Raw genomic sequence first — 25,902 nt, 5'->3', positions numbered from 1 at the left:
ATGGGAGACAGCCCTGAGCACAACCTGGGAGTTGGTCACATTTCACAGGACGGATGCTCAGGCCAAGGCTGAGTCTCACTACTAACTAGGAGTTCAGGAGAGAGCAGGATGGAGGCTGGAAGGCTGAGGGGAATCCAGCCTCTAGAAGCCAAGCTTTAGAAAGAGTGTTTCAAAAAGAGGGAAAAAAATCTGGTCATGGGGTGCACATCTGTCGTTCCAGCTACTCTGGAGGCTGAGGCAGGAGGATGGCGAGTTTGAGGCCAGCTGGGCAATTTAGTAAGACCGTCTCAAAATAAAAAGGGCTGGGGATGAGGCTCAGCAGTAAAACACTAGCCTAGCATGTGTGAGGCCCTGGGTTCAATCTCTAACACACACACACACACACACACAAAAAAAAAAAAAAAAAGAGGAAAAAATTAAAAACTAAAAAAAGAGGTTAAATTGCACCTGGCCTGCCTGCTGTCAAAAGACGAGAGAGATGAGGACTAGCTCAGACCCTGGGTTTAGTGACAGAGAGGTCCTGGGACCTCAGCTAGAGGCCTGCGGTAGAGCAGCACCCAGCTGGGAGGGGTCCAGAGGCAGGGGCCACGACAGGGGAGAAGGAACAGGGTGGGGCTGGGGTGAGGGACGAGGGAGAGGTGGGGCTCAGGGGTGACTGTTAGACATGACAGCCACTTGAGAACAATCCAGGGGTGAGGGACAGATGCCCGTGGGAGGGCCCAGGAAGGGCAAAGGTGGGTTTGGGGCAAGCTTCTGGGGGACTGGGAGAAGGCTGGGAACCCCGGCAGAAGCTGTCTAGCGGCCTGGCCTGCTTCCTGCTGAAGCCACAGGTGGTAGGACAAGGAAGGGTGCTGAGGTGAGCAGGGACCGGAAGGAAGGACCCCTGGCCACTCTGCCGGCCTGGTGGGCCCGGAGAGGACCACCTTGCAGGCTCTCTCCCGGGCCCTGAGCAGCAGGGCGCAGCAGGCGGGGCGGAATGGCGGCTCTCGGGTTACAATTGGACAAGCCCTGGCAGGGCCTGGACGCCTAGTAGGCATGGCTCTCTTCCAGGCCACTCGGGGCACCTCAGCTCCAGGATCTGAAGCTTTCTGAGCGCTGACGTGAAGCCACCTGTGGAAAATTCCACACCTGACCTCACGTGACAGTCGGAGTCCAGTGAGACGCTTCCAGCAGTACCCCACGTCGCCTGCGGACGGACAGTGAGCAGGCGTGAGGAGCACGGGTGGACCGAGTTTAGACTTGGGCCCCCCCGCAGGCACCTCACGAGGCACAGCAAAGGTTCTAAACCAGGAACCCGACACCCTCCTGGTTCCCAGTGTTTCAGATGCGGGACACACAGCCCGGAGGCTGAGGCTGTCAGAGGGCAAAAGGGCTTGGGGGCGGGGGGAGCAATGGGGGAGTAGAAGTCAGAGGGGGAACTAGGGCTGATACCCCGGGGGCCTGCCCTCCCTCGAGAGGCAATCACCTAGCTCTTTCATTGTGATCATTCTTCTATTTATTATCAGCTATTGTCATTAACCTCCTACTGTGCCTAATTTCTCCTAGGTGTGTGTGAATGGGAAGAAACTTGGTGCCCACAGGGCTCCGTGCCCTCTGTGGCTTGGGGGTGCCTCTCCCAGAAAAGCCCATCCCTGGCAGGGGCAGCAGGGGACACCAGTCAGCCCTTGTAGCTGAGCCACCTGAGTTCAAGACCTCCTCTGGCAGGGACCGGGGACTGATGTTGGGCTGATTTCCTTACCTCTCACGGTCTCCATTTTCTTGTCACAGCATGGTGATGACCACACCTGACTGCTCCAATGCGGGACAGTGTTAGGGGCAGTCAGGGCACAGAGCAACACACTGGGGACCGGGCCTGGGTCCCAGGGCAGCTGGTGACTCATGGATCTGCCCATTTCCTCAGCTCTGAGCTGGTGATCATTAGTGCGTACCAGTCCCCTCACCAGGGAAGGCTTCATGAGTAGGGAAAGCTGAGACTCTGAAATGTCAGTGTCAGACTATTTCCCCCCCCCCCACCCAGTTTCTTGGCAGTGAGAGAAAACAGTGGGTGAAAAAATACAAAATACTAACAGGTCATGAGCACTGAGCACAGAGCCGGGCCCAGAGGAAGTGCCTCATTAACATTCTAATCATCATTATTAGATTAATTATTATTAATTACCAGTAATAAGAAACTGGTGTGAGTCTGTGGTGGGTGGAAGTGTCAAGACAAGGTGCCAACAGTGCAGAAGGGGGTTCCTTTGGCATCGCTTAAATCCAGCAAAGGGACCCATGGAAATGTGGGACCTGACCCAGGGCTGGATGTCTGCCCCACTGAGAGTCCCAAGGACAGAAGCCCATGGGGAGTCAATCTCGGTACCAGAGAGCAGCACATCCATAATGAGAGGCCATATATCAACCACCGGGTGCTGAGGCTCAAGCCCAGGACCTGTGCAAGTAGCCAAGTGCCCCACCTCTGAGTTACATCACTAGTCCCTTGACCAGGGCGCGGGAAGCCAGCCCTGGCTCCTCCACGGCAGCCCAACTTCTGGCTGCTTTCCATCCTGGGACATGCTGCAGGGTGACCTCTGTCTGAAGCAAGTCCAGCGTGGCTTCAGGCTGTCCACTCACCTCGCAGTCTGCCGATGGGGAAACTGAGCCTGGGGAGAGGAACGCCTCCCACTTCCCATGGAGTCAGCCATGTGTCCAGTCTGAAGTGCAAGGCTGGGCTTGGGTCGCAGCCCTCTTCTGTCACTGAGCATCAGACAGGGGCCATGCCCTCCACCGCGGGCCACAGTTCTGCTGGGACTCGGCCGGGCACTGTTCTGTGGTTTGGACCCCCCCACCCTGGCAGGTGAACAGGGGAACCAGCCGGACTAGTTACAGTTCTGTGGGGCCCAACAGGCGGAGGGCGGGTTCTTCTCTAGAAACTGGCAACAAGTCCCCTCCCTGTGGGTGGCCGGTGAGGTCTCTCTGCAGGGTGACTTGGTGTCACTAAAGTCACTCACCCCTGGGAGAAGCAGGTTTCTCAGAGGGAGTGTCCTAGGAACTCTAGGGGCACTCTCTGTCAAACCCCATATAATTGATTTTTTATTACACACTCAGCACCTGCTGCCAAAGGCTCTTTTTTTTTTTTTTTTTCCCTCATTTCTTTCTTTATTGTTGGCTGTTCAAAACATTACATAGTTCTTGATATATCATATTTCACAACTTAAGTGTGAACGAATTACATTGTTTCAGAGCCCGGAAGTAGGCTTTATTAGGAAGCCAGGTCACAGAGGACAGGGAGGGCAGCTGGGGCGGGATAGGGCTGGGTTTCCATCCTACACACTAACTTGGGTCCCTGCTTACAAGTTTTTTCATTATGACATAATTTCAGATTTAAAGAAAATTTAAAGTATAATAGAGCATTTTTAGATGCTCTTGGCCCAGACGCCTCAAAGTGCCCTTATAATAACCCCTGGTATCTACGGTGGGGGGCTCAGCAGCAGCAGCTCATTTCCCTGAAGCTCTGAGCCTCAAGGTATAAGAGTGGCTGGTTTCTTCTCTCTCCCTGGTTTACCGCTGACCACCTTCTGGCTGTGTCCTCATGAGGCCTCTCCCTGCGTGGGCAGCCTAGACATCTGGGTGTCCAGACTGTGTCTTCTAATAAGGAGACCAGCTTGATGGGATTAGGACTGCCCTTTCACCTCCTTAAAAACCCGACATCCGCCAGGCGTGGTGGCGCATGCCTGTAATCCCAGCAGCTCAGGAGGCTGAGGCCGGAGGATTACCAGTTCAAAGCCAGCCTCAAAGCAACTGTCTCTAGACTAAGACCCTGTCTCTAAATAAAATATAAAAACAGGCTGGGGATGTGGCTCAGTGGCAGGGTGTTTGAGTTCAATCCCCGGTACCTGCCCCACTCCCCCCCAAAAACCCTAACATCCAAGTATAGTCACATGCTGAAGCACAGGGGCGGGGCGGGGGTAGAACTTTAACAGATAAATTTGGGGAGACACAATTCCATCCATATATTATCTCCAATTTTTTTTTCCTGAACCATTTCAGAGTAAAATGCAGAATGAGGCCTCTTTGCCCCTAAGTATTCCGGTGCATAACTTCCTGAAATCAAGAACATTCTCTGACACTGCCATCATTTTTTCTTACTTTTTCCTTCTACATTGCCATAGATCAATCATCAAAACAAGGAAATTGACATCCATAAAATGCCATCACCTAACTGTAAACCACAGACCCCTTCGTCCCATTACTGGTGAAAAAGAAATGTTTTTTGTGCTGGGATGGAACTCAGGGATGCTCCACCACTGAGCTACGTCTGCAGCCCTTTTTAAGTTTCTTTATTTATTTTGAGACAGGGTCTTGCTGATTATTGAGACTGGCCTTGAACTTGCCATCCTCTGCCTCAGCCTCCTGAGTCACTGGGATTCCAGCCTGTGCCTGGAATCGGTTCTCATTAACTTAACTGACAATATTAACTTGGGAGTCTCTTAGTGAAGGTTTGGATCTGCCTAATTTCTTCAATGTTAGAGTTATTATTTTCCATCCATAGTTATGATTGTCTTGTGGGGAAATATCTTGAAACTATGTAAATATCTTGCTTCTCATTGAATTTTCATACGCACTGATGACACCTGCTACAATCCATTACTACCACGGTAGTAATGGCGGCGTCTGGATGGTCTTTTTTTTTTTTTTTTTTTTTTTGCAGGTGGAAGGCCCAGGGATGGAACTCAGGGACATTCGGCCATTGAGCCTCATCCCCAGCCCTATTTTGTATTTTATTAGAGACAGGGTCTCGCTGAGTTTCTTTTTTTTTATATATATTTTTTAAATATTTATTTATTTTTATTTATTTTTAGTTCTCGGCGGACACAACATCTTTGTTGGTATGTGGTGCTGAGTATCGAACCCGGGCCGCACGCATGCCAGGCGAGCGCGCTACCGCTTGAGCCACATCCCCAGCCCTTTTTTTTTTATATTTTTAATATTTATTTTTTTAGTTCTCGGCGGACACAACATCTTTGTATGTGGTGCTGAGGATCAAACCCGGGCCGCATGCATGCCAGGCGAGCGCACTACCGCTTGAGCCGTATCCCCAGCCCCTCGCTGAGTTTCTTAGCACCTCACTTTTGCTAAGGTTAGCTTTGAGCTCGTGAACCTGCTGTCTCGGCCTCCAGGGCCACTGGGATTACAGGCGTGCACCACCGCACCCAGCTCGGATGGTCATTTTCCAATGCCATCATACCTTCTGTTTGAGAAGGTTCCCTTTTCCCCTTGGTCTGTTTACATATTTACGTCAGTATGGACTCACAGATTCTCATCTTATTCAATAGGTTATAAGTCACTATTTCCACTACTTATTTTGTTTTTTGTTTTTTAAATTTTCAGATTTTCCCATGACAGCAGTTAATTAATTAATTATTATTATTATTTTTTTTTAGAGAGAGAGAGAGAGAGAATTTTTAATATTTATTTTTTAGTTTTCGTCAGACACAACATCTTTGTTTGTATGTGGTGCTGAGGATCAAACCCGGGCCGCACACATGCCAGGCAAGCACACTACCGCTTGAGCCACATCCCCAGCCCAGGAAGAAACTTTTAACTACAATGTTACATGATACCCCTTGACCAGAAAATGAACCACATCCGTGGGAAGCAGTCCCTTCAGGGTCCATAATGAAGCCCTGACTGTCCTGCTCCTCCAGGCCAGGACTCTAGGTAGCAAGGGCTCTAGGTAGCACGGGGACCACGGGTGCTGTGCAGGTCCGCGGATCACTCACTAGTTGAGCACCTCTGTGCATCAGAGGTGGCCCCAGTTCTTGAGAAGCTCCAGAGAAAATGGAGGGTGGAAAAGATAGACAAGTCACAATTGTGATGTTTCTAGAACTGAGGACTTTTGTGCCCCGAGAGGCAACCCGAGTGGCTCTCTTAGCTGTGCAAGCAGAGGGCAGTGAGCAATTGGTGTGGGATGTTATTTTGAGTCCTAGAGAAAGCTGGCTCAACATCTGGTCACTTAGGAAGCGAGTGGGTCAACTGCATGGGAAACCTCTGGGAGGTAAGGGACAGATGTCACAGTGCCAGGGAGACCAAGGCTGGGAGGCAGGAAAGCCTAACAAGGACCTTGAAGTCTAGTTACACTTGTCAAGGGAAAGAGCCTTGAGGTCCTACACCCTGTGCGGTAGAATAAGCATCCCAGAGCCCAGGCTGCTGGAGTGACAGCCTCCCGGCAGTGAGAAATCCCAGCAGAGGCAAAGGGGAATGAATGGACTGCAAGCCTTCTCCCTGTTGCCTCCGAAATCTCGGCATGAGGGGGACTCCCAGCCACTGCACCCACTACTCACGGACGCTGCCCTCCTTGCCCATTAGGTGTACCTCCAGAATATCTGGACCAGAAGTCAGTCAGACCCGGATGCAAATTCCAGTTCTCGTACTTCCTGGCCGAGTGACTTTAGAACGTCTCACCAGGTTGACCAAAGTGCCCAGTGTCAAAGTTTCCACCCATTTATTCCTTCAACATGCATTTAGTGTGGCCCTCCTCTCCCAGGAACTGCACATGCTGTAGTGACAAGATCTCAGGGTCCTGCCTTCTTTCCATTCTGGTTGGAGAAGACAGACTAAGAGTTAGCAAACATATAGACTAACACCCTAGAGAGATACTAAACTAACACTAGAATAAACTTCAGAGGTGAACATTCCTTTAACCAAGGACGGGAAGTCCTCTCTAAAACAGTGACATCTAAGCTGACCTGCAAGATGAGAAAAAGCCAGGCAAGTAAACAGACGAGGACACAGCCCATGAAGAGAGCCTGTGGCAAGAATGAGCTTGGTGCTTTGGGGGAACGGGCCATATGGTGTGGACAGGTTGGGTAGAGGCCAGATGGGCAGGGCTCTATAAACCTCCTGCCTTAGCCTCCCAAATAGCTGGGACTCCAGGTGTCATCCAGCCCTGTGACATTGATTGGTACATGAAAGCCCTTAAGGATTAAAGAAAGGGCTGGGGACATTGCTCAGTAGCACAATGCTTGCTTCACATGCACAAGGCCCTGAGTTCCACTCCCAGAAGAAGGAAAGTAGGGATACGGCGATGGCTTGAAGGTTTCTATGCGGACTGTTGGAGGTAGAGCTAGTTGGACTTAGGATTTAGAAAAAGAGGGATGGACAAGACTTGAGCATTGAGACGCGTGTGACCGGGGAAGCCGGAGGCAGGGCTGACCATCAGGAGTTGAATTTGGGTCGAGTCATGTTTGCAGTCCCTATCTGACACCCACGTGGAAGCGTGGAATGAATGGGCACCTGGCTGCGAGTTTGGGACTCAAAGAAGGTATTGGAACTCTGGAAACACAAACCTGGGAGTCAGGCACACAAGTTACCTTTGCAACCACGGGACTGGATGATATCATCCAGGCAGAGGGTGTAGTTCAAAAGAAAGAGGCCGGGACCGTCCACTGTAAAATGAAGCAAACGACACTTCCACCTACGAGTCTCTCCGGAGGTGTCACATGAACGTATCCCTGGGTCCTGGGAACAAGGGCCAAGAACCCAGGCAGCGCCAAGACCGCGGCGGCCCCAGGGGCGGGGCTGGCGGGGCGGGGCTAAGGCTCTCGGCTGCCTCTCCGGGCCCGGGGGCGGCTTGGCGGTGACGTCACCGCATGACTGGGTTTTTATGAATGAAAGGAATCCTGTGAGTGAGTAATTCCGGGAAGCTCGCTTTACAACTCCGCGCGCCCCGGCCCCCTGCGCCGCCCGCTCCACAACAAAACTCGGCTCAGCGCTCCCCGGAGCTCGGCTCGGAGCGCCCCGCGGTTCTGGCCGGAGGGGAGACGGACCCGGGCGCGGGCCGGGACAGCCGCGGGGACAGCAGCGAGACGCGGGCGTGCGGAGGGCGCCAGGCCTAGCGGGCCGAGAGGCGGGTGAGAGACGCGGGTCGGGGACGGCGCGCAGGACCCTGGGGCGGCAGGGCTCCTGCGCCCCGGGGTGGTGCCGGGCGCGGGCGCCGGGGCCCGCTCCGTCGGTGGCCCTGGGTATCCCTCGCCGGGTCGGCGCGGGGGAAAAGGAGACCGAAGTCTGGGGACACCTAGACGCGGCCGAAGCCAGCTGGGCGGGGTGCGGTGGAGACGGGCCCCTTCCCCGGCGCCGGCCCGGGCGGCGGAGCGGGAGGAAGGGGCCGCGCAGGCCGGCGGGCGGCGGGGGCGGGGGCGGTGTGCACGTACGTGACTCGCAGGGAACAGTCCCTGGCCCGGCGCCCGCGGGCGGTGTGTGCGCGGTTTGTTTACGTCCGACGGCGGCGGGCGTGCGTGTGTCCCCTGGCAGGCGTCCTGGGCTCCTGCCCGGCGAGTGCGTGCGCGGTCTACTCGGGGTGTGTGCGCGTGTCCGCGCGTGCCCTCCCCGGAGCTGGTGCGTCCCACGGTGACGTCCCACGGTGACCACTGGAGTAAACCGAATAGGGTCACGAGCGAAGGAAGCGGCCCGGTCACAGGGTCTGGGAATTCTCGCCGGGCCGCCCCGTTGCCATCAGCCCGGACGGCCCAGCCCCTGCCCTCCGCGGAGTTTCCCAGGGCCGCAGCCATGTGACTCCAGTGTTTGTCCTCCGCCCAGAGCCGGCGCCTGCAGCCACAGGGTGGGGCGGAGGTATCAACCCCCCGCCCAGTTGAGCAGGGGGCGAGGCGAGAGCGACCTGCAACAGAGTGGGTTGGAGCCCAGGTCCTTGATCCCAGGTTTTCGGGCTCCCTGGGGAGGGCGGACCCTTGGGACTTTGTACACCTCTGGACTGCCCATCCCCTCAGTCTCAGGAAGAACAAGAAGGGCCAAAAAACCCACAGCAGAGATGGGGATAGGGAAGGATCTGGCTCATTGGGATCTGGTGGCTGTACCTGCTGGGTCGTGGAGGATAGGGCGGAGCTAGTCCACTCTCCACGTAGTTTCAATTCAAGGTGGGACTAGTTGGACTGGGCTCCTGCATGAACTGTCAGATCCCAGAGGCTACTTAAGGACCTGGGCCAGTTGGTAGACCTGGAGTGTCCCTCCACTCGCCCCCAACGCCCCTCTGGCCTGTAGGATCAGCAGGCAGTAGGCATAGGTGTTTTTCCTCTTGAAGGGTTGGTGGGAGGGGTGGAGCCGATCTAGCCCCACCCACCCACCATCCCGGCCCAAAGCACCTACCCGTTTTGTTCTGCAGCCTCAGGATGGGCTGGGGCTAAGGCGCCCTCTTACCTAATGTGCCTTCCTGCGCCCCCCACCCCCCGGGTCTATGGCATTACGGGGGGGGGGGGCAATTGAGTTTGCTGTTTGCTGGGGTGATCTAATTTTGAATCTTTGAGCCCTGGTGAGCTCTGCTACCACATCTGGCGACTGTGTCCCCCTCTCCCCTTGTGTCCCTACCTGCAGTAGGAACTAAGCAATTCCCCAGTGGCAGAGCAGGGGAACGGGCCATCTGGAGTAGTTTCCACACACAGCCTATTTTCCTGGGCAACTGTAGGAGAGAGAACAGAGCCAAGCCCCGGGCCATGGGGGTGTCCAGGAGCATGTGAGGTGTGAGTAGGGGCACAGGAACCAGGCAGGCCCATCTCCAGGGGTCAGGGCCAGGGGATGAGGGAAGTGGCTGGTTTGCTCAGTCATAGATGGAAAGTGAGTAGTGAAAGGTTCATTCTCCCCTCCAGTCATCCTGGGAACCCACTAGGGCCCAGGACCCAACCTGGGTTCCTCACTGATGCTTTTAGTCCTGCATTGCCCCTGGGCCTTATGGTGGGCCAAGTGCTGGGAGACGACAAACCAGATCCAGAGACACCCCCCCCCCATCCCTGGAGTTTACAGCCAAGCCCAGGAAACAGCATTGAAGGAAGAGCCACAAAACTGTACGCAAAGCCACAGCTGAGATGGGCTGTGGGCAGTATGGGGTGGACGGACATCACTCTGGCTTGAAAGTATCTAACAGGGTTCTGATTTAGCCAGCAATCCAGGCAGGTTTCCCAGGGGAGGTGACTACTCAGCAGAGCCTGGTGGAGCCGTAACTGTCTGTGAAGCCCTTGAGGGCAGGGGCTTGATTCCTCTGGCCCAGAGCCCAACACAGAGCCTTTCACACAACAGGTGCTTCTTGGATGTTTACTGATTGAATAATCGAGCACCTGGTTCATGTCCTTGAAGAATTCCATGACACATGGAGAAAAAGGCCTGAGACCCCAGGGAAGCAGAAAATCAGGGCATAGGCTGTGGGACTCTTTTTTTTTTTTTTATACTGGGGATTGAACTCAGGGGCACTGGACCACTGAGCCACATCTCCAACCCTATTTTGTATTTTATTTAGAGACAGGCTCTCACCAAGTCTCTTAACACCTTGCTTTTGCTGAGGCTGGCTTTGAACTCGCGATCCTCCTGCCTCAGCCTCCCAAGCTGCTGGGATTACAGGTGTGCGCCACTGTGCCCAGCTAGGCTGTGGGCAGCCTCCCCAAGTGAGCAGATCCTGTAGAGTTCAAGTCATTTTGTTCTACACACACAGTCCCCTTGTCCCTTTTGGGAGACAGTAATTAGGGAGGTCTGCTGCTTGCTGTTCCTTCCTTGTTAGCCTGATCCTGGGAGGGAGTGGAGGAGACGTGTTGAGGCCCCAGGGACCCCCGTGGGCTGGAGGAGAGGCTGGTAGTGCCAGTCTTTAAACATGCCAGTCGTGGCCAGGTTTGTAGTCTGGGGTCCATGATGACCCCTCTGAGCTCTCTTGGGGCTGGAGATGACGGGAGGCAAGACTCAAGGCCAAGGCTGTGGTCCTGGTCCAGCTGAAAGAGGACGTAGCCAGGCTGTGCAGGCGGAGCAGGATGACCAAGGCTGAGATGGCATTGTGTCTGGTGCCTCTGCCCCCAGGATGCCCTCACTGATTCCCTTCCCCTCCTGCAAGGCCCCCTTTCTGCTGAGGGTCTGGGAGCTGCATTCTGGGCTAGAATCTCTAACCTCAGAGATGGTTCTTGTAGGAGGTTCCCTAAGCTTGGGGAAGTTAGGCATGTTGGGGACCTGAGGCCCAGAGAGATGGGGTGACACACCTGACGCCGCACAGCGAGTGAGTGGGCTGCGCAGCTGGGGCGTCTCCCCAGTCCGCCGCTGCCCTGTCCTGCCTGTTCTCCGCCGCTGCCCTGTCCTGCCTGTTCTCCACCGCTGCCCTGTCCTGCCTGTTCCCCCTTCCAGCAGGGAGGAGGCTCCACAGCGCCGCTGCCAAGAACCAGGAAAACACATTTTTTCCCTCTGTCCTCACAGAGCAAGCCAGAGGGGTCAGCAGCCAGGGCGGAGCCTGTGCCAGTGGGTGGGCCTGTCTATAGGGTGTCTCTGGAGTGGCCCCGGGGGCCAGGCCGGGTGTGTGGGAGGGTTCACGGCCACCGCCTGGGCAGCCCACGACCGCGAGTCAGCTCACCGCGTGGAGCGCCCAAGAGTGTTGGGAAGCCAGACCTGAGGTCCGCTCTGCTGTCTCTGAGGGAGAAGAGCAGCAGCTGGCAGGGCCGGGCCAGGTCAGCCAGCCTGACGGAGGTGGAGGACACGTCCTAGAAGTCCCGGCCTGGGCCTTGGAGTTGAAAGCCCAGGGCCGTAGGAAAGCTCCCGGTTCTTGTGACTTTGCCTCGGCAGCTGCCTAACTGCCGGGCCAGGACGTCCCTGGGCAAACAGGGTGCCCCAGCTCTCAGCAAGGATGCCGTCAGGGGGCTGAGGCAAGGCAGGAGGGGGTGGGGGACAGGCGGGAGGAACCGCTGAGAGTCTTCAGAGCGCAGCCGGCTTCGGTGGCCTCCAGAAGAGGGGACGGCCGCCGTTCAGCCTGGGCTTCCTCTGGGGGCTGTGCTGGGAAGGATTCCGAGGCTGTGTCCGCGCTCAGTGTTGAGAGAGGGTGGGGGCTGAGTCTCACCTCCCTGGGGAAGTGCTGTGATTGGGCCGTGGTGTCCCTGGAGCTGGGAGCAGAGAGAAGGGGAGGTGATGCGGATGAGCCAACCGTGCGCAGCCGCGATCTTGTCTAAGCTGCCTGTGTTCCCTACGTGGATGCAGTTACGATCCTCCCGTGCTTTACAAATGGGGAGACCAGCTCCCAGAGGAAAAGTGACCCGAGTGAGGGGCCAGGCTATGCAACCCAGGTTCTGTGCTAGGCACAGCACCCAGTACTCAGCACCAGCACCCAGCACCCAGCAGGCTTAGTTACCTGCGCCAGAAAAGGCTTTCCCTCTCCCATTGGGTCTCCGTGTGGCCCAGACATCACTCAACACACCAGCTCCCCAATCCGCCCGTGGAGAGGGGCCCTGGATACTTGAGTGCCTAACCCAAATCTTGGCGTTCCAGAGCTGAGGGGGCCTGGAGACTGTCAAGTCCACTTCCTCTGTGGGCGTAAACAGGACACAGGGAAAGGGCTCTGCCAGGGCCACACTGTGAGGAGGCAGGCGGCCCCGGTGGCCTCCTCAGGGTGGGCTACTCCAGAGTTGTCAGAGGCAACTTCACAGAGTTGTCAGGAAGGCCAGGGATGGAGTGGAGGGAAGGGATCAGGATTCAGTCCTGGGCTTCTACAGCCTTTGGAATTCCTCTCTCTTTGCAGGGAGGCAGCCACTCACCTGCTGTGTGACTTCAGGCAAATGATGCTCCTCTCTGGGTCTCTACCTCCTGTTGGGCAAAATGGGGTTGGGGTGGGGGCAAATGGCCTGTAAGCCTTTCCTGCAGGTCCCTGTGTGACTCTGGCCAGCAGGAAGGGCACTGAATCAGAGCGGGACCCCAGTGCTGGCTGCAGGCCTGAACCCCGCTCCTCCTGGATGGTCACTGACCTCTGCAGTTATACCACTTGCTTCCACCAAAACCCCATGAGGCAGGTGTTGTTCTGTTCCTACAGATGGGAAAGTGGAGACCCAGAGAAGCTGAGCAGCTCACCCGAGGTCACACAGCCCGGAGAACACGGGGATGGGACTGAAACCGGGCTCGCCTCTGACCACGCCACTTTCTCTGTTTCCCTCGCCCTCTGCGGGCCCAGCTGCACATAGATGGGGTCCCTACTGCTCCCCTCCTGTTCTCCTGGCATCTGTAACCTCTCCACAAGGAGGCAGAGGGAAACAGAAAGAGCTGGAGACCGGGCCGGGGGCTTCCTCTGCACTAGGCTTGGGCTCGGAACTGGGTTTGGACACTGACCAGCTGGGCGACTGCATCAGAGACTACCCAGCCCCTCCCAGTGCTGGCTCCTGCCCTGCAGGGCCCTGCGCTGGGTGGCCTTAAACCCCCAGGGCTGACTCAGCTCATCGATGGAAAGGAAACCCACCGTTTTGACCCTGGGACGGCGGCTGTGGTGGGGAGGGCCGAGGGCTCGGAAGGGCTTCCTGGAGGAGAGGTCTGTGCCCAGGGCGGATGGATGAGCAGGAGTCTGGTGGGAGAAGTGGGGAGGAGGGAACAGCGGAAAGTGTCACAAGGTAGGGGACAGCCCAGAGGCATGAACATGGGGGTGGGAGGAAGTGAAAGAAATTCCTCCTGTCTGGAATGCAGAACGGAGCCCTGTGGTGGGAAAGGGCCAGGGCTGACACGCAGGTCCTGGGGTGCTGCGCGGGTGGCCTGGACTGCATACTCAGGATCGGAGGGAGCCATGGGGGTGGCTTACATTCACCTGGTGGAAAGATTCTCCAGTTGCCGTGGGGAGGGGGGGCTGAGGCCAACGGCAAGGCATGCTGGACTCCCCGGGTGTGTGGCAGGGGCAGCGCCCTTTCAAGAGGCTGTGTGGCCGGTGGGATATGAGTGGTGTGTGGACATCTACAGGTAGCATCCGCTGAGTCAGGAGGCTGGCACGTTCCATATTTGTCCAGACAGGAGGGGTGGGCAGGGCGTAGAGGTCCCCAAGGACAGCTGAAGGGGCAACCAGGGCCCGAGCCCCATAGTGGCTGGAGGGCCAGGAAGGGAACCCGGCCAGAGCCCAGGCTGAGCCTGCGTTTAGCAATGTGGGCTGCAGCTCAGGGGTCCACCCTACGAAGTGGGCCTTACCCCCTGCGCCCCCACCAGGATCTGTGAGGAAGTTCCCAGCTGCCTAGGGCCTTCTCTTGGTTGTTAGAAGAACACTTTTAGGCCCGCAGGGAAGGCACTGGGGGCCGATGGCCGCCCCTCACCAGTCCATCTGCCCAGGGACAAGTGGAGTTAGTGCCCAGCAGCCCCAGGCAGTTGGGGAAGTTCTCCTAAAACTCAGGCCTTGGGTCTCTCAGCACACCCCAGAAGCCTGGTGGCTCTTAAGACCCTCCCAGCCCCAGGGGCGCAGTGGCTCTTCTCTCCGAGGAATCTCTTGAAATGCCAACTTCCCTTTTCTGTCTGCTGCTTCCCTCTGAGGTGCCAGACCCCTGACTGTGTGGGCCTGCAGGGGCTGGGGGTTCCCAAAAAGCCCTGGACTGTCCCCACCTCAGCCTGAGTCACCCTGAGAACTCAGCCACTAGCACCCTAAGCATGCGCTCTGGCCAAGCGCTCTTCTAAGCCCTGGGGAGTCCACGGGTGCAAGCTCTGTCCCTCCGGGAGCAGGCACTCTCGGGGAGGCAGATGCTGAACAAATATGTAAAATGTTTGTAACTAATAATTATAAATTGAAAAGTGCTGTAAACACAGGCAGGGGCGGGAGAAGGGGAGAGAGCTTGTGTGGGTCTCTGCCAGCGCCGGGGTTGGTTCTACGCTGAGATTTGAAGAGACCTGAGGGGTGGCACAAGCTCTGCGGTAGCTAGTGGATACCCATGCAGGCAGAGCAGGCGCCATGCAGGGGCCCTGGAGCAGCACATGGGGGCTGGAGGAGCCGCGAGGAGGGGTCCAGGCGGAACAGAGACGGGGAAGCCAGTGGCTGGTCAGAGGCGATTGCGCGGGGCACATTGGGCAGTTCCTTGTGGCCACTGTGATGACCTGGCTTTACTTCCAGTGAGATGGGAGCCCTGGAAGGGTCCCAAGACTGGCATGAGGTGATCTGATTAACACCCAACTACTCTGTCACCAAGGGGAAAGCGAGCATAGAGGGGGTCACATACCCGCCAGAACCCCATGGTTGGCAAGGGGACCCTTCCAAAAGGCTCAGGTATGTCTGGTACCAGGTCCGTGCACTTTCCATTTCTCTGATGTGTCCCCAGGAGACCCCTGGACCTTGCCAGGATGTGTCAGAGGCTGGGCTGACCCATGAGGTCTGACCCACAGACAGCTCAGACCGGCTTTCGCCTCCTGGGTATCGCTAATGACAGTGCCTAGGGTGCCACACCTCAGATCACAAAACACCTGCCTTTTTCTTTTTTTTTTTTTTTTTTTTTTTTTTTTAAATGGCAGTCATTTCCATTTTTATTTTATTTATTTATTTTTAATATTTTATTTTTTTAGTTTTCAGTGGACACAACATCTTTGTTTGTATGTGGTGGTGAGGATCGAACCTGGGACGCACGCATGCCAGACGAGCGCGCTACCTCTTGAGCCACATCCCCAGCCCCGACACCTGCCTTTTTCTTTGCTCCTTACCACTGTCCCCTCCCCAGGGGAATTGTCCCGTGAGTAAACTGAGGCGCACACTAAAGCAGAGAGAAGATCAGATCCACAGGGGACAGAGGATCCCTTCTGAAAGGGGCATGGTCCCCTTTGGGAGGTGGGTCCCTTCTCCAGCCTAAAGTGATGACCACTGACCTCTTGAATGTCCCCTCCATGAAATGTTTTTGGTTTTGTTTCTTGAACTCGGGATTGAGCCCAGGAGTGTTTTACCAGTGAGCTACATCCCCAGACCTTTTAATATTTTTTTTTTTTTTTTTTTTTGAGGCAGGGAGGGTCTCACTACTTGCTGAGGCTGGTCTTGAACTGGTGATCCTCTTCCCTCGGCCTCCAGAGGAGGTCTCCTTGCTGGGATTATAGGCGTGCACCACCACGCCTAGCCCTCCATGAGTGCTGTATTCACCTCCATTCCCCAAGGGCCAACCATATGGCTGGCAAACAGTAGCTGCTTGACAGGTCGTTGTTAGAACATTCAGGCCCACAGGGAAGGACTGGGGGCTGAAGGTTCCTCACCAGCCCAGGGCTGCTACCCCATCTGCCCAGGGACAAGCTGAGTTAGTGCCCAGCTGCCCCCAGGCAGCTGGGGAAGCTTTCCCTAAAATACAGGCCTGAATGAGGGTGACCTGGGGAGGGGACTGGGATGTCATATCTTGTTGCGGTGCTGGCTGTACTTTGGGAAGTCACTGTACACGTTTTGTGCATGCGTTTTTTGGTTTGGGTTTACTGGGTGGTAGTGGGGGGGGGGAGTCAGGCCTTGAGCATGCCAGGCAAGCACTCCACCATGGAGCTGCACCCCCAGCCCCACCCAAGTTGTTGCACAGTCTCTCTGTAGGTTATACTTCCATGAAACTTTTTAGAAACATCAAATAGGCATGTCTTAGCTTCTCGGAAGAATGGCCTGTGGGCGGTGCCTATTTATTGAGAGCCCCCTGCATGTCAGTCTTGGAAGTGGGCAGAAGGATGAAGTGGTAAGGCAGGTGATGGCCCTATTCTTATGGCCTGAAATTTTGGTGGAAGAGGTGTGGGAGGGAGAGACAAGGCATAAGCCAGAATTGGAACCAAATAGAACTTCACAAAAGATGATTGTTATGAGGCTTGATAAATGGAGTTAATGATATGACACAATGTGGGGATTGAGTCTGGATGGTCAGGGAAGATCTCTCAGAGGAGACAGCATTGGGCAAAGACCTGGATGACCAGGAGTCACTATGGGGAGAGAACAGTGGAGAAAACAGCAAAGAAAACAGTAAGTGCAAAGGCCCTGAGGCTAGAATGATCTATTTAATTAAGAAGGCTGCACCCTCGGGGTCAGAGGAAGGTGTTAGGCTTCAGTTCTCAGGTAGTGAGTTTGGATTTTACTCTAAGTGTGTGTGTGGGAGGACCCCAAAGTGATTTTGACCTCCTCTGTCTCCTAGGTCTGCAGCTCAGAGGGCACCTTCTGCAACCATGTCTGTGGATCCCTTATCCAGCAAAGCCCTGAAGGTGAAGTGTCTGCTCCTGTTGTCCTCTGCTCCCTCTCTGCCCACACAGAGCCTCCACATCCTAACTTCCCCTTCCCTTCCTGGCCTCCCTAAGGGTGGGTGGCTCAGCCGGCATCAGGCATTTATGGTGGCATGGGGCCAAGTCACTTCCCACTCTGGGCCTGCTTCCCCATTCAGAGGTGCTTTCCGGGCTGGGTTCTGGCTGAGTCCAGGACTTGACGCTTGGTTAGATTTCTGCAGAGCCCTGGGGTGGCCTCCTTTCGAGTTCTATCCTGGTTTGGCCTGGTTTCTCCTTCCGGATTCCTGTTCCCTTCAAGGGCCTGGATCAAGTCCAGCCACCGCCTCTGTGGCCAAGGCGGCGACGGAGGAACACGGGGCTGGGGGGGAGTGGGGGAGGGAGAGGACCGTCCCCAGCGCGGGTTGCGCGCCAGGCCCGGGACTCGCGACCCAGGGGCGGGAGCGGCTGCGGCCTCAGTTTCCCCCGCCCGCAGGTCAAGCGCGAGCTGAGCGAGAACACGCCGCACCTGTCGGACGAGGCGCTGATGGGGCTGTCGGTGCGCGAGCTCAACCGGAACCTGCGCGGGCTCTCGGCCGAGGAGGTGACGCGGCTCAAGCAGCGGCGCCGCACGCTCAAGAACCGCGGCTACGCCGCCAGCTGCCGCGTGAAGCGCGTGTGCCAGAAGGAGGAGCTGCAGAAGCAGAAGTCGGAGCTGGAGCGCGAGGTGGACAAGCTGGCGCGCGAGAACGCCGCCATGCGCCTGGAGCTCGACGCGCTGCGCGGCAAGTGCGAGGCGCTGCAGGGCTTCGCGCGCTCGGTGGCCGCCGCCCGCGGGCCCGCCGCGCTCGTGGCGCCCGCCAGCGTCATCACCATCGTCAAGTCGGCGCCGGGCCCCGCCCCCGGCCCGGACCCCGCCCCCGGCCCGGCCGCCTGCTCCTAGTGCGCGCCGCGCCTCCCCTTCCCGCCACGCCCACCCAAAGCCACGCCCCTCCGACGCGCTCCTCTCCCAAAGTGCCTGAGCGCCTTCTGTCCCCAGGTCCTGTTTTTCTGCGGTCACCTGTCCCTGTGGTGAACACACATTTCCTTCCCAGGCTCTGTCTTCCTCTTGCAGTTCCCCAAACTGGGACCTAATGGCCCTGGCGAGGGGCAACTTTGCTAGGTTGCGGGGGCATCCGGGTCCAGGGTCTTCCTTGCTGAAATTCCGCCTTCTTAGGACTGGAGTGAAATCGGGTGAGGAAGGCATGCTCATTGTTCGAAACTGCTCGAATCATGCCAATGTCCAACCTCCCAGGATTCGGGACTAGGTTTGGCCCTGTGAGTGACTTGCCAGGCAGGGAAGCTGCACTGAAGAGACCTCCCACCTCTGCTTTGGGTCCAGGGCGTGCCGGGCTTCCTAAAGCTAGGAGGGTCATTCGAAATGCTGAGATGGGGCAGCCGTACAGTGGACAGGACATAGCCAAGGCGACATATCACTTAGTGTCTGAGCTAGAACCAAAAGCTGGGCCTTCTTACTGCTGCCCCAAGATTCCAGCCATGATTTTTGAGGGGACAGTGAACAGGGACTGAAAAAGGTGGCAGGAGGACCTCCCTGGCCTGGGAAGCAGTTCTCTGTAAGGGAGGGAGAGAGAAGCAGAGGGAGAGAGAAGGTGACAGGTGGAAGAGAGGGAGGGAGCCGGCCTGGATCCATGCAAGGCTCTCCTTGCAGCCAGGGTGCCCTGGAGCTGGCTAGTCCAAGAGAAAGGGGAATGGAGGTGACCACTATGACAGATGCGGAGACCAGGAGACAGATCCACAGTCCCAAAGCCTGGAGTTGGGGTCCTTGGATGTAAGGAACCCCTTCAACCTTTGTATCCTCTGTGGGGTGGGGGCTGGCCACTGCCACTGTTTGCAGTCCTCCTGGAAAGCCCAGCCCCCCAACACTGTATACAACCGCCCCTCCCCACTTTTTATTTATTGCACGAATCTAAGTTATTCTCCCCAGCCAGAGCCCAGCTCTTGCTCCCTGGGAAGAGTGGCATGTGGCCCTGAGCTGGACTTTATATTTTATACCTACAAATAAATCACATTTTATCTTATATTTAGGGAAAGCCAGGTGGCAATCACAAAAATATGTTTTTTAAAATTGCCCGGCCCCAGAATTTATTTATTTTCTGACTTACAGTGAGCATTGTCTGCCTTCTGTATTTTGTAGACTTTCTGAATAAAGTCAAGATCTCTTTTTCCATTGAGAAGTGTACATCCTGGCCTGTTTTGTGTGTGTACTGAATAAGCGGCCTGAGATGGGGTGCTCAGGACCCTTTGGAGGGTGGGAGGGTAAGCCCCCATCGCTAGGTGTTGCTGGCTGATATGGGGACAGGAATAGAGGAGGGCAGTGCCAAAAATTTGTACCTTCCATCTAGAGCCTAGGAGCCTCCTTAGGGTAGTTCAATTCCTGGATTTTAGAGTCATCTTTCCAGCTCTTTTATACCAAGGTCTGATTTTCTATGATCAAGTCAGAATTTTTTCCCCAGTTCTGGAAAGCACAAGGAGGCATGGGGAGAAGTGGCTTCTTGAGTCCCAGCCTACAGGACTAAGTCTTACTCCTGGGCCTTATTCCAGGCCCATATTCCTGTCATCCCAATCTGCCAGGCCTCAGAGGGCCCCTTAAGGCGGGTGGACAGTGGTTGTGGGGTCAGCAGAATCAGAGTTTGGCTCCAGGGTCTCTTTTCCTTGCTGTGGAACTTGTGGTGCTTAACTGGGTTTCTTGCAGCCTCGGCTTATCCACCTACAAAGTGGAGGTGCTATCAGAAGATAGGCAGGAAAGCACTGGGGCCGGAGAGGTTGAAGGTGAGGAGCTGCAGGTGTTCACGGTCACACAGGGCCCGGGTGAGGACCCTGTGTGTGGCTGGGTAGGGAGATGGTGGGGCTGGGGAAGCTGCAGAATTTGAGTGTGGGAAAGGGCCAGACCACAGGGCTTAACTGGGTCTGTGGAGCTCTCTTCCCCTCAGGCCGGGGCTCTGGCGGGTCCTAGATGTGTGAAATGCTGAGCACAGGCCTGGGGCATGGGCAGCAGGAAGCCTTGGGAGGGACCAGTGGCTGTTACCTCGAGGTTACTGGGAATTTCCCCCACCCACGCTGCATTCCTGAGAGCTCCTGTCAGCTGGAGGCTGGGCCCCAGCAAGGAATGAGGGTGGAGGGAAGGTGCCTGTTGCCTAGGACCCCCACCCCAGCTTCCTGGCCCCAGGGTCCCAGGGTAGAGGCAAAGGGGAGCTTGGTATTCTGGAGGATCCCTGGAAGTCCTTGCAGAGGGGCTGCCAGTGACACTGGTTTCCCCCATGGCGCCCAGCCCTTATGTCACAAGGAGGCTGAGCTCCTTGTGACCTGCTGGCTGGGGGAGGAGGTGACACTTTGCCCAGTGGGGACCTGGATGCCGATTTTAGTCCCTGGCAATGTGACTCCCCTCCATCACCTAGACATCACACTCAGGAAGGACGAAGTGGACACCCCCCCCCAGGTGGAGGGGGGCAGGAAAGAGGCAGGGACAGAAGCTCACCGCAGGCAGGGGGTTTCAGTACAATCTATATTATCTCATATATATATTTCTTCCTCACTTTATTTGCTCACTTCTGTCACGCATTTAAAATGTCACAGAGACCAAAATAGAGCGGCTTTCGGTGGAAACTCATGGCAGTCATACGACGAGATACAAAACTAGGGACTCTGTCTTCTCATACATCATACAATTAATTTTCAAGTATTTTTATATACAAAGGGCTACTCTATCTGGAAAATAATAATAAAAAAAGACAAGGTAGGTTATGCATCCTAGGAAGGAGGAGGGGATGCAGCAGTTGGGAACACTTTCCCCATCCCTGTGTCCCCAGGGACTGCTAGTTCCTGCCACTTGGCTCCCAGCTCTACCTACCACGCTAGAGGACAAGCGTGCCAGAGCAGCCGAGGACAGAGGGGGCAGGAATCAGCAACACGCTTTGGCCTGGAAGGAGGGGCAATGTGTCAGGGAGGCAGACTCGACTCATGGAGGCAGACACGGGAAGGAGCCAGCACCGCTCCTGGGACAGCCTGTGCCTGCCAGCTGCCGCCCACCCAGACGGGAGCCCAGGGCAGGCCTCTGGGCCGCACGGGAAGGAAGGAGGTCAGGAAGGTTGCTGGGATCAGCTATTCTACCTGGACCCTCCCCTAGATCCAGGGGCAGGAGCCTGTTCATTCCAGGAGTGACCAAAAGAGCTTCTGGCAAGTGCCACCAGACAGGGGACCCTTCTCCCTCACTGGATCAAGGCTACTCCACTCCAGACCCAAGTATTGCCTGGGTTTCAAGCAACAGAACGCCCTGCTACACAAACGTGCACTACATCACGAGGCTCTTCTTAAGACAGGCTGGCAAAAAGCCCAGCCTGCCTGGGGACTTCAGCCCTGGATACACGGATGTGGAGGGCAAGGACAGGAACTGGTGGTCCCTGGTCACTCCTAAGGCCTGTTAAGGGCACATGGCCCAGCACTGCAGGATCCTGAGTGCCAGCAGCTTAGTAAGGAGTCCCCAGGGGGTGTCTGGGGCAGATGCAGGCTGAGGAGGGGGCTTTTATATGTGACTAAGGCACAGAAGAGATGGGCTGGGGGCCAGATGAGGCAGAACACCAGGCCCTGTGTGGACAGAGGGCCCTGGAGAGGAGTCTGGGACACCCTCCACCTCCTGGCTCCCTGCTGCACGGCCATCCCCACTGTCCTCCCCCAGGAGCTGGTCTGAAATGTGGGACACAGACCTTTCTCCTGAATGGGAGGGAGAAGCCCCGGGGAGAGGCTCAGCAAAGGCTCTGACTACTCCGTCTGGGGGGAGGACTGAAGCCCGACTTGTGAACAGCCAGGCAGCTGGCTCTGCCCCAACGCCTTCAAGAGAAGGACCAAGTGAGAGGGCAGTGCAGGCTGCTGGCTGCCCTTAAAGGGCCAGGAGGAGGTGGGCAGAAGGCGGCCTTGGCGAGGACACCTGGGGCCCACAGGCCCCCTGCTTCACCAGAAGGGCTCCGAGGCACCAGAGCACCCTTCCTAGAGGTCCCCTGGTGTCTGGCTCTGATCCTTGCAGCACGCCAGGCAGGCCTGGGTCAGGAGGGACAGCCACAGAATGTCCACGTTCCCTCCTCCTGCCCAGGTTGAGGCAATCTAGCATTGGACAGGGTGGACACAGGGGGAAGCAGGCGGGAGGAACCTGGGAAGAGCCTTCCCTAGGCAGGGAGGAGCAGGCAGGCAGGGAAGAGCATGGCGTGGGGTGGGGGGCACGACTTCAGCATGAGCTCCTCCTGCAGGAAGGCCCGGGAGGCTGCAGCCATGGCCCACACACAAGCACTTAGGCCTGGGCATGGCTGGTCCGAGGTGCCTCCACCACAGGACGGGCAGCAGGGGTATGGGAGCTCTCCCAGTGTCCTCTGCCCTGGCCCGGGCAGGCAGGATTAGCCATGTATAAATATTCCTAAAGGCTCACGGGAGAGCCTGTGATGTCCCCAGACAGAGGGTGTCTGGCTGTTCCTCTGAAAGCGATATGTTTCTGGTCCAATAAATAAGGGCAACACCGAAGCTGTGTGGCCTCCTGGCCCCGCGGTGAGGCTGGAGGAGGACATGGCCCGCCCTTGCCCAGGTGCGGGTCCCTCCCCGCAGCGCCACACCTAGAACTCATCGTCAGAGCTGAGCAGGAGAGTCTTCTCGTTGTCGCGGGCTCCACTGAGGCTGTGGGAGCGCGAGAGGCTGTGGGCGCCGCTGCGCCAGGTGGGCCCAGGCTCCAGAGTGGACTGCTGCGTGTACTGCTGGTAGGCGGGAGAGAAGTTGTGGATGGCGTCCTGCACGATGTCGTGTGGGTTCATGGTCTCCTTGAGGCTGCTGGAGATGCTCTTCATGGGGGCGCAGCGGCCTGAAGGAGGAGGCAGGAGGTAGGGTGAGGGGTGGGCCCCTGCCCCGACCCCCAACCCAGGCTGTCATCCAGTCATTCCCTCTTGAACCAAGAACGGGTCCAAGACATGAGAAAGGACAGGCAAGAAGCAAACTCCGCTGCCCAGCGGGAGGGAGCAGCCAGGGCATCCTGTGGGCTGGCCTCCGGCCAGAGGCAAAGTGATACACCGTTTGGGGAAGCCAGGGCGGGAGAAAGGGACCCCAATAGAGACTGGCGAGCTGCAGGCATGAGCCTGGAATGCCCCCGGCTCCGCAGTGCCAGGCCCACACCCTGCCCCGGGAGGGTTCCTCTGTGGGGAGGGGACCAGGCTGGCCGCTGGCTTCCCCCTAGAGAGGACATGCTTCTTCCTAATCCCCTCTAATGATGCGTTCCCTCAGGCTCAGAGGGGAGAAATGGCTCAGGCCACCAGGCACAAGTGAACAACCCAACTCTGGGTTCGGAATCAGACCCCAGTCTCCCCACCCCCCATGTCCTCTGCCATGAAAACAGCACTGAAGGCCCTGCTGCCCCAGCAGGGGGCCCTGTGCCCCAGAACCACACAGGGCATGTTCCAGAACAATGGGAGATCAGACAAATGCAGGTGGAGGGGCCTCGCAGGCAGGTGCTGGGGCTCTCCCACCTTAGGGGTGCCTGCAGGGAGGAGAAGGGCACACAGAGGAGCTACAGAGAGGCATGCTGGTGACAGTGACCAGAAGTGACGTGCAGGACAGACGTGCAGACAAGAGTGGGACCTACCGTAAGGGCCGTATGTTGGCACTGCCCACGGCCAAACCCAGGGCAAATGCAAGGCAAAGGGGCAGGGAGAGAAGCCGGAGGCAGAGAAGACAAGAGAGCTCAGTGAGCACTACGCCCACCCCAGGCCCTTGGCCCACCCCCACCCGGGCACCTCAGCGGCTCCCACTGCCCCCAACCCCGAGGCCTGAGGGGACATCTGCCCAGGGATGACTCTTCCTATGGTGCTCACACTCACAAAGGGCACCCCGGCTAGAGGTGTCCCCTGTTCCACCTTTTCTCAGGCTTGGCCAGAGCCACCTCTGCATGGAGTGGCCATTCCTCACCTCAAGGCTCAGCAGAGCTGGCCTTCACCCTAGGGTGACAGGGGCTGGGCACCTCAGAGGCTGGGCCAGGAGCCTTTGCCCATGGGCCCTGGGCCTAGGCCAGAGGGAGGCAAGCTCGGCCAGCAGCAGCTGTCCCTGGCCTGGCAGTACAGCCAGTCAGGCTACTGCTTGCTGGGGTGGGTGTGTCTGAGGGGACAACGAGCGCAGGATGCCCAGGCTGGCGGTAGGAAGCCTCTGCAGAGCCCAAGGTATGGAAATGGTTCTCCACTACAGCCCTGCCTGCTCTGGGGACAGTCCCAGGCTCCAGGCCCCAGGCCCCAGGTAGCATTCCCATGGATATAGGCTCTGCCAGACCAGGTCCAAGGGACAAGGCCCTCAGTGCTGGGTGGGCATCTGTAAGATCCTCCCCACTTTGGGGGTAAAAATGGGGGTCTGGAGGGGAAATAGGAGGGGGCCTCCCAGTTGGCAGAGAGTTGGACAGTGTGACCAAAGACTGAAGAGTGATTGAGAGCCCAGCGGCAGGAGTGCCCGCAGGACAAAGTCCAGCAGAGGAGTTTCAGTGCTCTTTCCAAGCAGGGCAGCGACGGGGAGGACCTGGGCTGAGAGGCTCCCTCTCCTCGCCCTGCCACCTCCTCCTTCTCCTGAAACAGGTCCCCATCCTCCCAGCCCACTGCTTATCCAGTCACCAAGGAGCTCTAAGGCAAGTGCTGCCCCAGACAGAGTGTGGGGCAGGCACGGGGTTAGAGGGCTCCAGACCTTCTTGGCACAGGGGGTGAGTCTGCTACCACCTTCCAACTAGGAGATCAGCAGGTGTAAAGAGAAAGCTGTCAGACCTCACACCACCTGTTTCTTAGGAGTAAGCACGGTATTTTGTTTTTAAAGAAATTTAAAGAGGCCTGTAATCCCAGTGGCTCAGGAGCCAGCCTCAGCAAAAAGCCAGGTGCTAAGTAACTCAGTGAGACCCTGTCTCTAAATAAAATACAAAAAATAGGACTGGGGATGTGGCTCAGTGGTAGAGTGCCCCTGCGTTCAATCCCTGGTACCCAAGCCCCAACCAAAAAAAGAAAGAAAAAAAAAAAAGAAATTTAAAGAGGATAGAAGTGGAGGACAACAGAGAAGCAAGGCCTGGCCATCGGGAGCCTGGGGATCTGCCTATTCAGTCTCCTGCCAGTCTTTCCCGTCATCCCTGTGTCCACACTGGGACCTACTCCAAGGGACAGGTGAGCTTAGCTTCCAGGACCATATCAGTAGTGCCAGCGATGGGGAGGGGTCTCTCCTGGTCCTGCCATCCCCTCTCCCCAACCTCTGAGGCCCTTTTCCCACTGGGGTTCGCCCCTGCAGGGCACTGGAGGATGGCAGGTGCTCTGGAACTCTGCTCCCCCCACTAGAGTCACCCCAGACCCTGGCTCCTTTCCCCCACTAGAGTCACCCCCAGACCCTGGCTCCTACCTTGAGCGTCCAGCCTCTTGTCAGCATAGGCCTTGTAGGTGAAGGCGTGTCGCAACGCCAGGGCTGCGAAGAACATCTCCACGCAGATGATGAAGTCCTGGTAGCCAGCGGCGACGGTGCCCTCGCCCACCGACACGCGGGCCGAGTGGATCTTGGGGATGGCGCCACACTTTTCCAGGATGGCCAGCAGCATACCTGAGGGGAGGCGCCACCTGGCCCGTGAGGACTTTCAGGCCCCTCTCCCACACACCCCCAGACACCCTCAGGCCCACTACAGTGGTAAGGGAGCATGGCTGCAGGACAGGGTTGGTGACACAAAGCCAAGGCCTCCAGAAAGCCACTCTCCCAGCTCCTTGCCAGTCACCTAAAAGAGGTGACTGAGACATCCATTACACGGGGTCCCTGGGGTCCTCCATCCATGAATTAGCTCTGCCGGAGCTTCCCAAAGCTTCTCTAAAAAGCCCTGGAGGGTGCAGAGAGCGCCCCATGGGCCAGGCTCCCTGAGTCCCAGGCTGGGACCACCTAGGACAGCCC

General features: G+C 57.0%; 2 protein-coding genes across 3 annotated transcripts in view; one reads left to right on the top strand and one right to left on the bottom strand.

Moving 5' to 3' along the window:
• Positions 1-7,654: 7,654 nt before the first annotated feature.
• Positions 7,655-19,165, top strand: Maff (MAF bZIP transcription factor F). The gene is made up of 3 exons (XM_027928679.2): positions 7,655-7,886; positions 16,866-16,932; positions 17,423-19,165. Exons 2-3 carry the CDS (start codon positions 16,897-16,899, stop codon positions 17,867-17,869), a joined length of 483 nt encoding a protein of 160 aa, XP_027784480.2. The 5' UTR covers positions 7,655-7,886; positions 16,866-16,896; the 3' UTR covers positions 17,870-19,165.
• A 1,338-nt stretch (positions 19,166-20,503) lies between these two features.
• Positions 20,504-25,902, bottom strand: part of Tmem184b (transmembrane protein 184B) — a 45,780-nt gene continuing 40,381 nt past the window's right edge. The window contains exons 8-10 of one of the 2 annotated variants that reach the window (XM_071609477.1): positions 25,369-25,563; positions 23,597-23,617; positions 20,504-22,822 (exon numbers count right to left, since the gene is read on the bottom strand). In XM_071609477.1, the coding sequence (XP_071465578.1) occupies positions 22,581-22,822; positions 23,597-23,617; positions 25,369-25,563 (458 nt within the window). In that variant the 3' untranslated portion in view covers positions 20,504-22,580. The remainder of the gene's footprint in view (positions 22,823-23,596; positions 23,618-25,368; positions 25,564-25,902) is intronic. The other variant, XM_027932269.2, reaches the window with a different exon arrangement.

The sequence above is a fragment of the Marmota flaviventris genome, chromosome 3 (genome assembly GCF_047511675.1).
Source record: "Marmota flaviventris isolate mMarFla1 chromosome 3, mMarFla1.hap1, whole genome shotgun sequence".
In the NCBI taxonomy this organism is placed as follows: Eukaryota; Metazoa; Chordata; class Mammalia; order Rodentia; family Sciuridae; genus Marmota; species Marmota flaviventris.
The sequence above is the reverse complement of the archived record's forward strand: the minus strand, read 5'-3'. Positions and strand labels throughout refer to the sequence as shown.